Source organism: Didymosphaeria variabile (genome assembly GCF_027946475.1).
Source record: "Didymosphaeria variabile strain IMI 356815 chromosome Unknown scaffold_4, whole genome shotgun sequence".
NCBI lineage: Eukaryota > Fungi > Ascomycota > Dothideomycetes > Pleosporales > Didymosphaeriaceae > Didymosphaeria > Didymosphaeria variabile.
In genome coordinates this window covers 2164046-2178637 of record NW_026611623.1, presented here as the reverse complement: position 1 = coordinate 2178637, position 14592 = coordinate 2164046, and the positions used below count along the sequence as shown (strand labels likewise).

The following is a 14592-nucleotide window of genomic DNA, read 5'->3' as shown; positions in this document are numbered from 1 at the left end:
AAAGTTCTACAGCGAAGCCAAAACCAAACCCAACGCCCGATCAGACCCAAATCCAAACTCAGCCCGGGATTGCTAAAAGAGCGACATGGGCAACTCAAACTAAACTAACCAGTGAAACAGCCCTAGAGGTTCGATGGAAAGAAGAAGACAAGAACACCTACAACATCCCCCTCCGTCTAGAGAGAAGTAGAAATTCTACCCGTTCGGAAGCTTAAGACAGAAGCTTGACAGCCCTCTTGAACGGCGTCGACACCGGTAGCACACCCACTGCCGTCTCGCTCGGGGTCGTCACATTGCCCGGAAAATCCTGGGGCACTGTGTTCACGCTCAGACGGCCACATGGCCCATTGGTGAAGCTCCACGCGAGCTCGCGCTTGAAGCTCTCGCGGCCGCGAATCACACCCACGTAGTCGCTCAGAGAACCGCCGGGGCAGACAGCATTGATGTTGACGCCGCCGGTCGAAGCAGCGATGGCACCCGTGGCGGTTCCGGTGGGGAATTCGGAAGGCAGAGGAAGGCCAGACTGGACGGGAGAGATGGTGCGGCGGAGGCGCATCTGGCATTTGCCTTCGCCGGGGACGAAGAAGGCTTCGGAGCAACCTTCGGCCTGGAACGGGGGTGTGAGAATTAGCTGAGCTCTTGAGTGGAACAGAGGTACGACTTACTGCAGACTGGCACTTGATGCAACAGTCTACTGGGTCTGTGGCATCTACGCCAATTTCGTTGATATCCGTGTTGTTGCCGCTTCCGCGCCTGAAGTAGACGCCATCGAAGTACATGGGAAGGCCGTTGTTGTCGTAGTCGATGTGGTTCACTGTTCTTGGGTTAGCTCTTATGCGTGATAAAACATTGCTTGCAAAAATTACCAATGTTATTAGCTTGGCAAGCAGCCCAGAAGGTTGGCGTTGCCGCCGACACAAGCATGGACGTAGTTGTGGTAACAGTGGTAGTAGCAACAGCCGTACCAGTGGCTTGCTGAGTGGTGGTAACTTCTGGGTCCGTGACATGGTACTCAAGGCTTTGTGTGATACGGATGGGGCAGAAGATGGCGAGAGTGTACCAGGTCTGCTCAAGTGGCACTCGATCCCCAGTGTTGGGGTCTGCAATCCATCCAATCTGCCTGGTGATGGGCTCTTCGCGCTTGAAGAGATCGAAAGGCGTCGATTGGCCCTGGAGCTGACCACGGGCGATGCGCGGAAGAGGTGTAGCTGACGCAACAGCCTGCGCACCCTGAAGTGGAAGCCAACCGGGCGACTAGACGGAGAAACGATTAATCAACAGATTGTAAAAAATTGGGAAACGGCACTAGATACTTCAAATGGTCCATGATGTTTTGATAGCCATCAGTTCATCTTGCCAATGAAGTATTCATTGTGTACCAGGGCTCTGCTTACCGGCGAGACAGTGACTGCAGCAGGCGTACTCGTGCTCGTGACAGTGGCAGTGGCGGTTGTTGTCACGAGACTCGTCACCGTGGTCGAGTTGCGCGTAACGGTGACAGTGTTTGCCGAGTGGAGTGTGGTCGGGGGGAGGGTGTTGTTCTGCGTCACGGTGTAGGTGAATTGGAAGCTGGTCGTGATACCGAAAATAACGAAAGGGGTCGGTCCTCTGAGTGTAGAGCACGGAAGACCGGTCTCTGTGGAAAAGACAGTCGAAACACTCGTCGCTGCCGAAGTGACACTCTGAGCAGAAATAACCGGGGCAACTGCGAGAGCCGCCAACACAGTAGGAATCCTCATGGCGCTGGTAAGTAGAGAATGAAGCGAATGGTCGAAAGAGCTGATGAAGCGAATGTGATTGCTCGATGATGGGTGCATAAATGTCCGATTGAGCGGGTTAAGTATCATGGCCGATCAGATGGTAATTACAGAGGAGATTGGATGTCTGGCAATCATGAGGCGGCTGAGCAACTTCGAACGCAACAACGCAGTATCCCGAGACCATGGCCATCACGATTGAGTTGTTTAGGTTAGAGAAGACACCACGGCGCTGAGGAGAATCACACGATAGCCGCTTCGACCTGACGCTAGAGTACTCAGGAGAAAGCTAAGAAGACATGTCGAGGGTTAAGCTACCGCCAAATATGTGATACACGCAGCAACTTGGCCACAAAGTTTTCGTGTGTGGCTGTGTTTCGCCATCAAGCTCGCTTGCCGAATATAGAACGTAGTTGAGGATGCAAGGCCTTTGTCACCTTGACTCTGTACACACACACACAGTTGACTCTCGCTTGCGCAGGTCCAGGGCCAAGGTCGCGGATGTTCAGGTCAACCAGTGTCCCGGCGGGCAGCCAATACCCTTGGCGATGTGAGTCTTGATCAATTCAGGTGAAAGGAAGGGATGTACAGCAGTGCCTGTGTCTGTACTTCAGGTACCGCTAGTATGGGTAAACAGGTGAACAGTTGTACAGATACTTTTAACGGCGTTACCGACAGGCAGAACAGAAACGTGGCTGTCTCGTGTAACCATCCGCAATTCACTCATTGACATCTTCTTTGAGCGTCGAGGCCGGCCTCTATGTGCATCGTGACCTTTTTACGACATGCGACAAGCTGTTCTGGAACACTGCAGAAGAGAATGGTGAACCGATGCTGATAGTTCGCAAAGGCTCGCAGTCGAGATTCATCCATGAGAATGAGTATGAGGGAACTTTGATTTGATTTTTGGGAAGTGTAATTGACCTTCGGCACATTCGTCACCATCCCTTGCCTCGTACCACTTTGAACTTCCCGAAACCGGGCGGTGATCGAACCGTGGCTGAACGCCGCATCAAAAGCCGAGATTTGCGATGATCAACGGCGGCTAGAGATCGGATCATGTCACCGTTGCGCCGAAGGCACTGCGGACTCTTCCGTGGGTGTTGCGACATACGCGATCCAATCACTTCCAGTTGATACGAGACGCGCTTCTCAGCGCGTCTCATCAAAGCCGAAAAGTGGAAGTGAACCAACAAGGTGTGCTGTGTCCCTCATCCGGCCCCACGAGTAACGTGGTATTGAAGCTAGAACCTCACCCTTCCCTATCAAAAGCTCCAAACGTCCAATCCAATATCAATTTCTCAAGATCGCGATCTCAAGCACCAACGATATTTGTCTCAACACCACATCAATCTCTCTCCCTCGTGCCGATTCTTAGCCCAGGTACTCCTTTCAATCCCATCTTGCCCACGACCTTCTTCTCGATCATTGGAGGCTCGGGGCACCCCATTGCGTACGCGTAGTCATTGGCAAGCTGCACGAGTTCTTTCGGCTGCAACTTCAACTTCTTGAGGTACGTTTTGTTGTATCCGAGGAAGGCTTGGTAAGCTTTCGCCTTAGCAACTTCGTCGACCCGGGGGAACGATTTGTCAACCAGTGCCTGGTACTTGGGCAGCTCGGCCACGATGTCTGTTGGGTAGGGCTTTATAGGCAGAGTGGGATTGGTGTTGATGAAGAAGCTTTCGTTGGAGAACAATATGATGACCGCTCTGCCATCCCGACCAGCTCGTGCTGTGCGTCCGACTCGATGAACATACTGTTCTGTATCCATGGGGAGACCAAGTTGGACTACTAGACTGACGTTGGGGAAGTCCATGCCGCGCCCGACCTATGATTCTTAGTATGTATAGCCTCGGGCAACACGCAACGTTGTACTTACCACATCAGAGGCAATCAAAATGCCACGGGGCGCTTCCTTGAACTCGCCGGTGGTCCGGGTCCGAGAGTTTTGACTCATACGGCTATGTAGCTCGAACGTCCTGAATTGAGGTAGGGCCAGTTTGCAGAGGTCGTAGAGCATACCTACGCCGTTGGCGGTGGTCCCGAAAACGACGACCTTGAAATCATCCGGGTTGGACTCGTACTCCTTCTGCAGAACCGCTAGGAGAGCTGGGAAGGTTTGCTTGACCGAGTTCAACAACACAGAAAACTGGGGAACACGAGCAACTGTCGGGGCTTCGTTGGGGTCGATGGTTGAGAGCGAGGTATAGCCAGGGAACAGCACACATTTCACCACATCGTTCACGCGTTCCGGCAGAGTCGCCGAAAAGCACATGCCCTGCCAGCCATTGCTCTTGGGAGGTAGCCGTTTCAGAATCTTATGGATCGCGGGCGCAAAACCAGCGTCCAGCATACGGTCAGCTTCGTCCAGTACAAGCGTCTTGAGACCTTCGAATCTCTCCCGAACTTCCTCCTCGCCTAGAATATCGTCAAGACGACCTGGAGTGGCCACCAGAATACTCGGGTTGCCGCTCAGGAAGCGCTTCAAGCTCGAAGCACGCTGAGTGCCACCGAAGGCGGTGTGGCAGTCAAGCTTTTGCGGTAGACGCGAAGTTATATCCTGGCACTCTTTGGCGATTTGCAGAGCGAGTTCACGCGTAGGGCAAATGACGAGGATGCCAACACCGCCACGACGCGGCATATTGCCAGATAGAAGATTCTGTATAGCCGGAAGCAGGAAGGCCGCCGTCTTGCCGGTTCCAGTCTTGGCCTGAACTAAGCAATCAGATGAAAGCGATGGCAGTTCGCTGAATACCTTCTCCTGTACTGGAGACATGAACTTGAAGCCCATCGCGTCTACTCCTTCTAATAGGGCAGGGTGACTATTCAAGTCAGCAACAAATCTCTCATGACATTCAGGGCGGAGAAGGGGATGTGCGCATACCAAGAGTCCGAGTACTCTACGTCACCCCAAAACAGGTAACGTAGAGGCCAACAGGCTCGAGCTCTGGCTTCTCGACTGTAGGGTGTCTCCCAAGCTACGTACAGAGTGTCCTTCATGTCTGAGAAGGGTTTTTGACCTTCCGTCGCGATAAGGCGAGGTTGCGTATCTGCTGTAGGTGCCGCACGCGCGTGCGCATGAGGCTCCTGCCCCTGCTCCTGTGTGGCGCGCGGTGGCCGCCCGTCGCTCATGTTTCGTACCGTGTATGGCGACCCGGGTCGCTTTCCACCACGGCCGCCGCGACCGCCGCCTCGACGTTTGGGTGGAGGTGGCATTGCTCCGAAGAGTGTGTAGATGTGGCGTGGTTGATTGAGAGGGGAAAGAGTTACGGAGGAGGTTAGGGTCGAAAGCTGTGGTTGAGGTGAGAAGGCACGCTGCAGATGAAGCGAAGGCAGGCGCGACGGGGTCGAAAGATGACGTGAAAGAAACAATGACTTCATTGGCTATCTACCTATAGCGGAAGGAAGGACCAGCGAGTGAAAGTCCTCTAGCACACCGATTGCAGACAAAGAGAGCGGGAGAAGCGCGAGTGTGATAGTCTCCCTCGACGATTGCTTTTTTTTTCTGCGACAAACTTTGGACGCGGCCCCTATCGATAGCGGCCGCCGCCACAGTGGCTGCCACGTTTGTCACCGTCATCGTGATCCCTGCCATTTCTGCCACTACTCAAAAGCAGTTCCTCCCGCTTGCAAGCGAAAACGAATGCGATAGCGACTCATGAAATTTGGCAACAGCCTCACCGCGCGATCCAATCAGCACGACCCGCATCGCTCTCGTGCAGCTGCATCTCGGCCCGCCATGCGTCGCGCCCCTCACCATGACTGTTCGGATTATTGCCCTGGTGGGTTGACAGCTCCTGCGAGGTTGCTATAAAGGCAGAGCTGAGCACCGCACGCGCAATCCACGTTGCAGTATCCCAGATCTACACCACCTCGAAATTTGCTCGGGACCGTTGATCGGTCAAGATGGCCCCCAAAGCGAAGCCGGAGCGACCATGGAAAGAAGTAGCCGAGGAAGCCCAGGTATATCGTGATTCGACTATCAGCACGCTTCATCCACCAGCACCCAAAATACCAACAGAGCTGCCTAAGAATGTCTTGTCGATTCCACAAAAGCTCCTGCATCCCCAAGTTGTATCCATCACCGACTTGCCCCCCGAGCAACTTCTCTCATTGCTTTCCACTGGCCAGCTGTCCGCGCTTCATGTCACCACTGCCTATCTACAACGAGCTGCTGTCGCACAGGGCCTTGTCAACTGTCTCACCGAACTTCTAGCAACGCAAGCCTTGGAGCGGGCGAAAGAACTCGACGCGTACTTCCAAGAACACCAAGAACCCATAGGCCCTCTGCACGGCCTCCCGATTAGTGTCAAAGAGCATGTAGGGTTCGAAGGTCTACGTTGCACTACCGGTTACATTTCCCACTGGGACAATGTTCCGAAAGAGGATGCACACATCCTGCAGGTCCTACGCAAAGCCGGTGCTGTGTTTCACTGCCGGACTACTATACCACAAACGATGATGCATCTCGAAACCGACTCAAATCTATACGGTGTCACAAACAACCCGTATAATAGCAACCTCTCTGCTGGTGGCAGTTCAGGCGGAGAAGGAGCCCTACTTGCTCTTCACGGCTCATGCCTTGGAATTGGCTCTGATGTGGGCGGCTCGATACGCAGCCCGGCCGCGAATTGCGGCGTGTATGGTATCAAACCGACGGCTTTCCGGATACCGACGGATGGCTGGGGTTACATAATGGCTGGTGCTGATACCGTCGAATCTGTCCTGGGTCCCATGTCGGTGTCTTTATCGGGTCTCAAGCTGTTCATGAAGACAGTCATAGATTCGCAGCCATGGCTGACTGAACCTGCCCTACTACCATTTCCCTGGCGAAGTTTTGTACTTCCAAAAGACCGCCCATTGAGAATCGGCGTGCTATGGGACGACCGCATTGTAAGGCCCCACCCGCCAATAACCCGAGCTCTGAAGACGGTGGCAGACCGCCTCCAAGAGCAAGGCATCGAAATCGTGGATTTCAAACCCTATCTACACGAAGAAGCCTGGGCCATCATCGCATCACTCTACTTCACCGATGGCGGCGAAGCAGACGGTGAAGCCATCAATTCTTCAGGTGAGCCCTGGAGACCGCTATCCGAATGGATCATCACGCAAAATGCGTGCGTCAAGAAGCTCGATGTCGGCGAAGTGACATACTGGCTAGAGGAGCGCGAGGCATATCGCAAGGAGTACGCGTTGCATTGGAACGAGCTAGGCGTAGACGCTGTACTTTGCCCTGTCGGGCCAGGTGTGGCACCCAAGCACAACACAGCGAAGTACTGGTGGTATACTTCGCAATGGAACCTGCTCGACTATCCTAGCGTTGCGTTTCCTGTAACGAAGGTGGATAAGCAGATAGACAAGTGGGTGGGGGACCCCAAATCGCTCAGTGAACACGACACATACAACCGGGAATTGTGGGATCCGGAAGAATTCGACGGGCTCCCCGTCAGTCTGCAACTAATAGGTAGAAGATTCGAGGACGAGAAGATCTTAGCCATCCTAGAGCACATCACTGAGCAGATCAATTTGCCCTTCGAACAATTTCCATGACTCGCCGAGAAGGGAGAGCCGCGAAAGCGAAAGGAGCGTAGTGAAACTCGCAGCGAATCGCGTCATGTGCGGCAGCATCGTTCTCGACATTCACGTACAGGACGGTTTATATTAGCCTGATCCTTGTGATCTGATTGGGCGTTGTGAGCATTCACGTTTTACTTCCGCGGCCTTAAGGATGCATCATAGGATACATGAGGCATCTCCGAAAAGATCTCAAGGATGCTTACGCTATGATAAACTACCTGTTCAATTTGTTCGTCCTACGTTTGTCCCTCACCTTATCGACCCTCAACAGCCTGTAGTAATGCCTGCAGTGCATCTCCATCTTCCTTCCCACACCAGGGATAATCCTCCAACCTTGCCAGCCACTCATCCTGCCACCCGTCCCCAAACTTGTTTCTTCCACGCGAATCCTTTTCGAACCACTTCGAGCGGTACTCGTTCTGCCAATCGTCCCAGATGACATATCTCTCCTCAAACAGCCCACTTTTGATATTGTGCTCGTCTTCCCAGGGAATGATAGGCATGTGAGTAACCGCGCCAGCGCGAAAATGGCGAGTCGTGGTATTGAAATCCCACTCCGTCGAGCTTCCGAAGCGGAACTCTCGCAGGTTGAGAAGAGAGGATGCGAAGCGGGAGAACACGGTATGCCAGCGGACATCATTGGACTTCAAAAGGAGCTCACGCTCGAACTCCGCAGGGTCTTCATCATTGGGATCAGCTGAGTATCCGTACTCTCCAAATTGGTCGACGTTCCTGGGATAACCATCATCGTCTAGCCAGTTGTGGATGCTGCAGCCAATCTGGTAGAGTACGGAGCATCGGTCGAGGATCAGTTCGCGTAGTGTGTCACGGTGCGATATGATCCAGTTTACTTGGTGATCGTGGTGCAAAACATGGTGGCCGAGTGTGAGCGATGACAGTTTTGGGAGGTGCACAGCTCGAAGGTCGAGTTTCGGAAACCACCCGAGGGGCAGGTCGGAGTACAGGACGAGGGTTGTGAGGGTATCGCTGGCTGGTTGGAGTAATTGGGCTGGGAAAGTCTTCCAGAAGGGGTGTATACGGCCATCCTTGACAAGTCAGGATGATTTTCAAGATGTTTTACAGTAGGGCAACTTACGCGATATGTTGTACCCGAACCTGGATGCATCTCCTCGTGCTTCACACTTAGTCGCAATGAGGAAGCTGTTGCGACTTTATGCAAGAAATGCGGCGTATGGGTTTCCGCACCTTCTTCATCTTGTGGGTTCTCATAGTGGCGAACGGCGATATTGCTTATGTTGTTGTTGGTTGACTGCACAATGTGTTCTAACCACTTATGTTGGAAATCCGCATCTTGGAAAACCTCATCATCATCTGATCTAGCTCCATGGCGATCGAAATGCACTGTCAATCCACACAAACTTGGAAACTCAGCAAGCCGTTCGACGCATTCTTTATAGACAGGGTGGAAATTCGGCCTTGGCCATGATTCACGATACAAGTCGGCTCTAGTCCTAGGGTGATGGTCCTGTCACAACCATTAGCTTAATCTGACCTGCAATGTGATGTTCCTGCTCACACAGTGCGTCTCGCAAGTGTACACTTGCACTTCCTTTGCGTATTTCTTCAGTCGATCATTCTCCATAATGTTTCTGAACACAGTGGCATCGTAGTCAGAGGGGCCGGGGAAATCTTCACGGGCCCACTGAGGCCTGCTTGCTTCCCACTTCTGCCGGCATTGCTCCTCGTACAGTTGGAAGTCATCAAGTCGTCCGCTAAAAGGGTCGGGGTGAGGGGACAGCTGGTTTGTTTTTTCTGCAAACAAATCAATCTCGTCTGTCGATTGCTCCTGTCTGGAGCCCTCATCACGAATACGTGGTCTAAGTTCCAAGTCGCCATCCATTCCAGTTTCAGGTAGGTCATCTTCGTCTATGTCTGAGCCAGCTACAAACCCATCCTCTTCGTCTTGTTGCATTGCTCGATTAGACCTTTCGACTACGTTTCTTTGATCTTGCTCTAGGTCTGACCCAGCTGTGAAGTCGCCTGCTTCGTCTTGTTCCACTGCTTGATCATTTCTCTTGAAAGTGTCTCTTCGATTGACTTCTTCGGTATCTTCGGTATCAATTCCGTGATTGTGATCGCAGTCTGCCTTCTCTTCCTCCTCGTCATCGCTCTCTTTTGCCCAATGAGCATAAAGCGTAACTCTTTCGAACAGCTTTGCAACTGCAATTTCTTCTAATCTCTTACTCGTGAGTCTGAACTGTGCAAGTGAATTCCTGTCGGAGAACGAAATAATCCGAGCCAGAAGTTCACTTGGAAGCGCCTCCAGGTTTGCCATGGGTCCGGTATATGCAGCGTCCAATTAGTCGCGGTGTCTTTGTTTTATGCCCGTTTCCTTTCAAGCTTGAGCGGCGACGTCAAAGATAGGCCAAAGGTGTACTGGCGCGTTCGAGTATGCCAAATTAGAGTTGACAGGGGGCGCGTAAGGGTAATGTCCGTAGCGGCGGGGCTGTTAGGCGAACGAGGCACCCAAGGCTACGTCAGCATCTAAACCCAGCGTCGATGTCGCACCAACGCGTTTGCAATTCCGATACGTTGGAACGCGACCGATCCCGATCGGATCCGAACATCAACGCGAGTTCCGAGAATAGTCTCAGGACTTCATACCTGGGTAGCTGTCCACCCAAATGCTCCAGAGGCAGGCAGTGGAGGACATCGTGGAATTCAGCGAAGCGCGCTCATCAACAACGGGTCCATAGCATTTTTCACTGCAACAAAGCGTCGAACCGCAATTCACTAGCATGAGGAGCGCTTGCTCTTCTCGCAATGTGCAAGAGAAATGTGCGAAGCGTTCCCGGCCCCCATACCCCAAATACGAGCCCCTGTCCCTGCAATGAGTCGCACATCAGACACCCACTCCGGACTTCGCTGCAGCCCCAGAACTTGGGGGTGGAAATGTTAATTGGTACCGCTTTATGGGGCCAAGTACCGACACCCACGAATGCCGAAGGCAGGAGGAGGCTAACCCTGTTCCTACCCATTGCTTGATTATGGGAACCGCTGCACCCGGATTTTCCAATCAAGAAGGATTCTCCGCTGGGCGGCGCGCCTTGTGGTGGTCGTAGTGCACTCGCCATCGGATGTTATTTCATCGCACCACAGATTTTCAGGCTAAGGAAACTGCACTATACGATGTCCGACAGCCTGGATACATAAAGAGATGCCCCCCGTGGCAGCCATGGAAGATTATCGCTTAACTGTGTCGTAACTTTCGTTTCTTGCCTAAAAAGGCGTCCATTCTTTTTGCCACTACTTACATTCACTCATTGGTTAAACTCTTATCATCATTTTTAGTCTAGTGGCTGGTGCCCAAGATGCGTCTTAACACGGCGAGCGTTCTTTCGGTGTGCCTTCTGGCGTACCGGATGGGAGTTGCAGCTGCACCAACCGAGAACATTAACACAGCTTTGATCATTGACGACGATCACAACACTACTTCTTTAGCTGGTGATTATCTACCTCACGGAAATACTGGCACTGAGTTCCTGGTCCCTGTTGCAGAACTAGTGAAGAGAAAAGGAAGAAGTGGTAGCAGCAGGACGTCTCGTAAGCCTACCAAGACTACGCCCAAGAAGAAGACTACACCAAAGAAGAAGAAGAAGACGGGTAGCAAAACCAAGTCTGCGAAGCCTAAGGTGACTTCCAAAGCGAAGCTGAACCCGACCAAGTCCAAGAGTGTGTCGAAGTCTGCTTCGAAGACCAAGTCTGCCAAGGACCCTTACGGTAGCTGCAAGCCGAAGAAAGGTGCGAAGGGCAGCAAGAGCAAGGGAACGAAGACCAAAGGAAAGAAGGGTGTCAAGCGAGAGGAAGATCTCACAGTAGAAATCCTAGTAAGAATCTACGAGTCCTACATCTTGACTGCTTCCACTTACAAGACACCGCAGAGCCTTCAAAAACGTGATAGGAAGACACTGGACGCTGGCAGAATCTACATGGAATTTCCGACACATCCCACTGGTGGAGATGCCATTCGTGTAGGACGCTACCAAACAGTCGGCATGAAGGCTTACGGTACCCGCGATCCCGATCCTTGTGATGATGATTACAATCTCAGGGTAGTCGGGTATCCTGCTGCCCAGGGAGCCGGTCTTGTTAACGGCGAGAGATGGGATACCGAACACGTCATGGATGCACAAATTGTCCAGCAGTTCTTTGAATATCTCAACGTCCATCTTCCAGCATCCGGACTGCCAACGACGTGGTGGTCACGGAATACAAACACTGGTCAAATTGGTAAATTCACGACCGTCCGTGCTGAGAGGTACATGGGCGACTTTTGGGACGATCGTAAAGGCACCGGGGGCAAGACAGCTATGGACTACTTGCTTGAGGTGTATCCTGGCACGAATCAATACACAAAAGAACTGGCGCTCTTGCCTCATGGCATTAACCGTAAGAAAGAGTCCATCTTCTCAGCAAACGCGGGTTCCTGCATTGGCCGCACGACGTGGAACAACCTGGATTACTGGGGTAAAGTCGATGCGCTAAGAGAATGCATCCTCCTCGCTAAGGTAAGACTTCTTGATCTCCGCAGGAAAATATCGACTGACTTGTCAAGTACATGAACCACGCCGATATCCGCGACAGTTTCGAAAAAGTTGCCGAGCGTATTAGCGACCGTCTCACCAGGATGGAATCTACAGGTGGTTTTATGGTAAGTAATTTCTTCGAACCCTCATTGACTACAACTAACAACTAGCAGTCAAGCACCCAAGACTACTGGGCAATCAAGAAGAACAACAATAAGTACAGAGATGCTCCAGGTGAAGCCTGGAAGGACCAGAAGCTCGATGACAAGTGGGAGGCCTGGATTACCAGCTACATGAGAACACGCCTGAACAACCTCTCGACTGAGATCACGACAAAGCTTCGCGACATCTCTGCCCTCAACACTCGGGCTCAGCGTGATCGTAGCCTTACTCAGCAGAGGAGAGACAGGATAGCCCAGCGATACAGGAGGATCGAGAGGGCTTGGAGTAGCACAGGTACTGCGTTGCACAAGATCTCGAACCCATCGCCATTCTAGACGTAATGGTTTAAGAAAGCAGGACTCGGCGATGTTATTGGCTTGGTGCTTTGGCAGAAGTCGGCTTAGGGGAGTTCTTGGTAGAGGTTCAGGCGTCGTTTAGGTAAAGATACCGCTTAGCAACTGTAGACATATTTTTCAAATACCACAGTTCCAATGGAATGGTGCATATTGACTGGGGGCTTCGTGACCGTGTCTACGCGGTTGCTAGTTTACCCGAAGACTTCGATACCGACTAGGTCCGGCGCCCACGCAGTATCAACATTAGCAAACACAATCTGATTCGACGAACCAACCTTGAGCCCATCAACCTCAACATTAAGCCGACCAGTCTCATACCAGTCTTCTCCCGACAGAGGGAATGCCCACCTCTTGGGCGAGCCACCGTTAACTGCGACGGTCATATTCCTGGTGTTAGAACCCCAGTCCCAAGCTGTCGTGAAAGCATAGTCGTAGTTGATGAAGTCCACGCCTACGAGCAACTTTGTCTTCTTAGCGGCGACAGAATTGAAAGTGACAGTGGCTCCCGATCCGATGTTACCCACTTTCTTGCCAGCAGGAAGGCACTTGCCGGAAGGGCATGTGGTGACTGAGGTCCCCCCAGCCAATGTTGCTGACGCTGCTTGGTAGTATGTAGAAGAGGGCGTACTAGCGGTAGTGACGTTGGAAAGAACCCACAGCTTCAGCTCGTGTGCTGCAAGATTGACGCTCTGCGTTCCGGAGAGCGAGCCGACATCCTTAGCGGCCCACACATCGCGCACTATGGCGGATGAGACTCCTAGACTCGCAAGATCTACGACAACAGTCTGAGACTGGTTCCTCCAGTTCGCGATACCAATGACCTTTCGCGAAACAGAGAGCTCACCGGACCAGATGTCCCATTCTTCTACAGTGTAGCGGCGTACGAGCTGTGCCTGTTTCCCGAGGGAGTCTTGGTTGATGGCGATGACTTCTTTGTTGGAGATGATGGCGAGCGATGTTTTCGACAGCTTACTGTCAAGAATACCGCCGAGCATTAAAGGTGATTTGTTGATCGCCCACATGCCAAAATGGAAGCGCTCTTCTTCGGCGGAGAGCACATTCAAACCGACAAGCAACATGTCTAGACGCGCAGGTACGAAGTCAGCTAAGTCATAAAAGCGGAGATGGTACGAAGTGTTCATGTCTAAGACAGATCGGCTTCGTACCCGGGCATTGCGTACCCATGTCAGGGAAAGCACCTTGCCTGGTATCTCTCCAATAAGGCACTACCTGGTTCGTAATGCGCCATATGGAACGCCATGCGTTATATATATCGTTGCTCATACGCCATGTATTACCAATCTTCGATGCCCTATTGAAGGTCAGTGCTCCGATAACAAGGATTTCGTGCTGAAGAGGTTTACCAATTTCCCACATTCTCTCCGATGCCCCACTGGCATATGAAGTACTGGAACGATCGATCTACTGCCTCTAGACTCGTGGCCATCTTCTGGAAACGCGTAGGCGACTTCGCTTCTGCTGAGTCAGAGTCGACCATGATGGTCTTCGATGTCGCATAGCAATTATCGTATCTCGCAAGAGTCAGATAGTTACGCTGATCAAACCTAAGGCATGCTCACTTCAATGAATCGCCACCCCACGAACTAAACGACTGAGCATCTACGTCCTCATAACCTATGCCAACGTCAATAACCACCGACACTTCTTGTGTCTAGTACTTACCAAGGGAACCCGGAATATCCGTCGAGCCGCACTGGAGGTATCCAGCGCCTGAGTACAGGCCAAATTTCAAGCCCAGCCCGTGCAAGTAGTCACCAAGTGCTTTTCCGCCCGAGGGGAACAAAGTCGCGTTCCACTGCAACTTATTCGTGCTATCCCGCGACCGAGCATTCCAGCCGCAATCCGGCGTGACGATGTTATAGCCGAGCTTGTTGAGTCCAAGATCGATGAGACCCTGCGCATTCAATTTGACCTTCTGTTCGGAAGGGTTACAATTGTAAGCATTGTAGGTATTCCATCCCATTGGCGGAGTCGGGGATTTGACGCTTTTGGCTGTAGCCGTGAGCGTCAAGCATCCAAGCAAGAGCAGCGACTCTGCATACATGACCGAGGCGAGAGATTACCGTGGAGCTGTAGATGTTGTACCTGCTTGCTCTTGAATTTGTACGTTTCCGCGGCTTCTTGTGCTCCATCGTCACTAAATGGTGCTGCATGTGTTCATCGCCGCAATGA

The 14592-nt window shown here is 52.2% G+C and overlaps 6 protein-coding genes across 6 annotated transcripts; 2 read left to right on the top strand and 4 right to left on the bottom strand.

Moving 5' to 3' along the window:
• Positions 1-211: 211 nt before the first annotated feature.
• Positions 212-1739, bottom strand: N0V89_005619 (uncharacterized protein; the record flags this gene model as incomplete). Its single annotated transcript, XM_056214396.1, has 4 exons — positions 212-607; positions 666-814; positions 867-1254; positions 1395-1739. 4 exons carry the CDS (start codon positions 1737-1739, stop codon positions 212-214), a joined length of 1278 nt encoding a protein of 425 aa, XP_056071663.1.
• A 1366-nt stretch (positions 1740-3105) lies between these two features.
• N0V89_005618 (uncharacterized protein) lies at positions 3106-4889 on the bottom strand (the record flags this gene model as incomplete). Its single annotated transcript, XM_056214395.1, has 3 exons — positions 3106-3585; positions 3637-4579; positions 4744-4889. 3 exons carry the CDS (start codon positions 4887-4889, stop codon positions 3106-3108), a joined length of 1569 nt encoding a protein of 522 aa, XP_056071662.1.
• Positions 4890-5663: 774 nt separating this feature from the next.
• On the top strand, positions 5664-7307 carry N0V89_005617 (uncharacterized protein; the record flags this gene model as incomplete). Its single annotated transcript, XM_056214394.1, has 1 exon — positions 5664-7307. One exon carries the CDS (start codon positions 5664-5666, stop codon positions 7305-7307), a length of 1644 nt encoding a protein of 547 aa, XP_056071661.1.
• A 281-nt stretch (positions 7308-7588) lies between these two features.
• Positions 7589-9630, bottom strand: N0V89_005616 (uncharacterized protein; the record flags this gene model as incomplete). The annotated part of the gene is made up of 4 exons (XM_056214393.1): positions 7589-8380; positions 8431-8666; positions 8715-8820; positions 8848-9630. 4 exons carry the CDS (start codon positions 9628-9630, stop codon positions 7589-7591), a joined length of 1917 nt encoding a protein of 638 aa, XP_056071660.1.
• Positions 9631-10666: 1036 nt separating this feature from the next.
• On the top strand, positions 10667-12378 carry N0V89_005615 (uncharacterized protein; the record flags this gene model as incomplete). Its single annotated transcript, XM_056214392.1, has 3 exons — positions 10667-11863; positions 11911-12006; positions 12055-12378. The coding sequence occupies 3 exons, from the start codon at positions 10667-10669 to the stop codon at positions 12376-12378; spliced, it is 1617 nt and encodes a 538-aa protein (XP_056071659.1).
• Positions 12379-12590: 212 nt separating this feature from the next.
• Positions 12591-14383, bottom strand: N0V89_005614 (uncharacterized protein; the record flags this gene model as incomplete). Its single annotated transcript, XM_056214391.1, has 5 exons — positions 12591-13480; positions 13581-13711; positions 13764-13931; positions 13980-14034; positions 14083-14383. The coding sequence occupies 5 exons, from the start codon at positions 14381-14383 to the stop codon at positions 12591-12593; spliced, it is 1545 nt and encodes a 514-aa protein (XP_056071658.1).
• Positions 14384-14592: the final 209 nt, after the last annotated feature.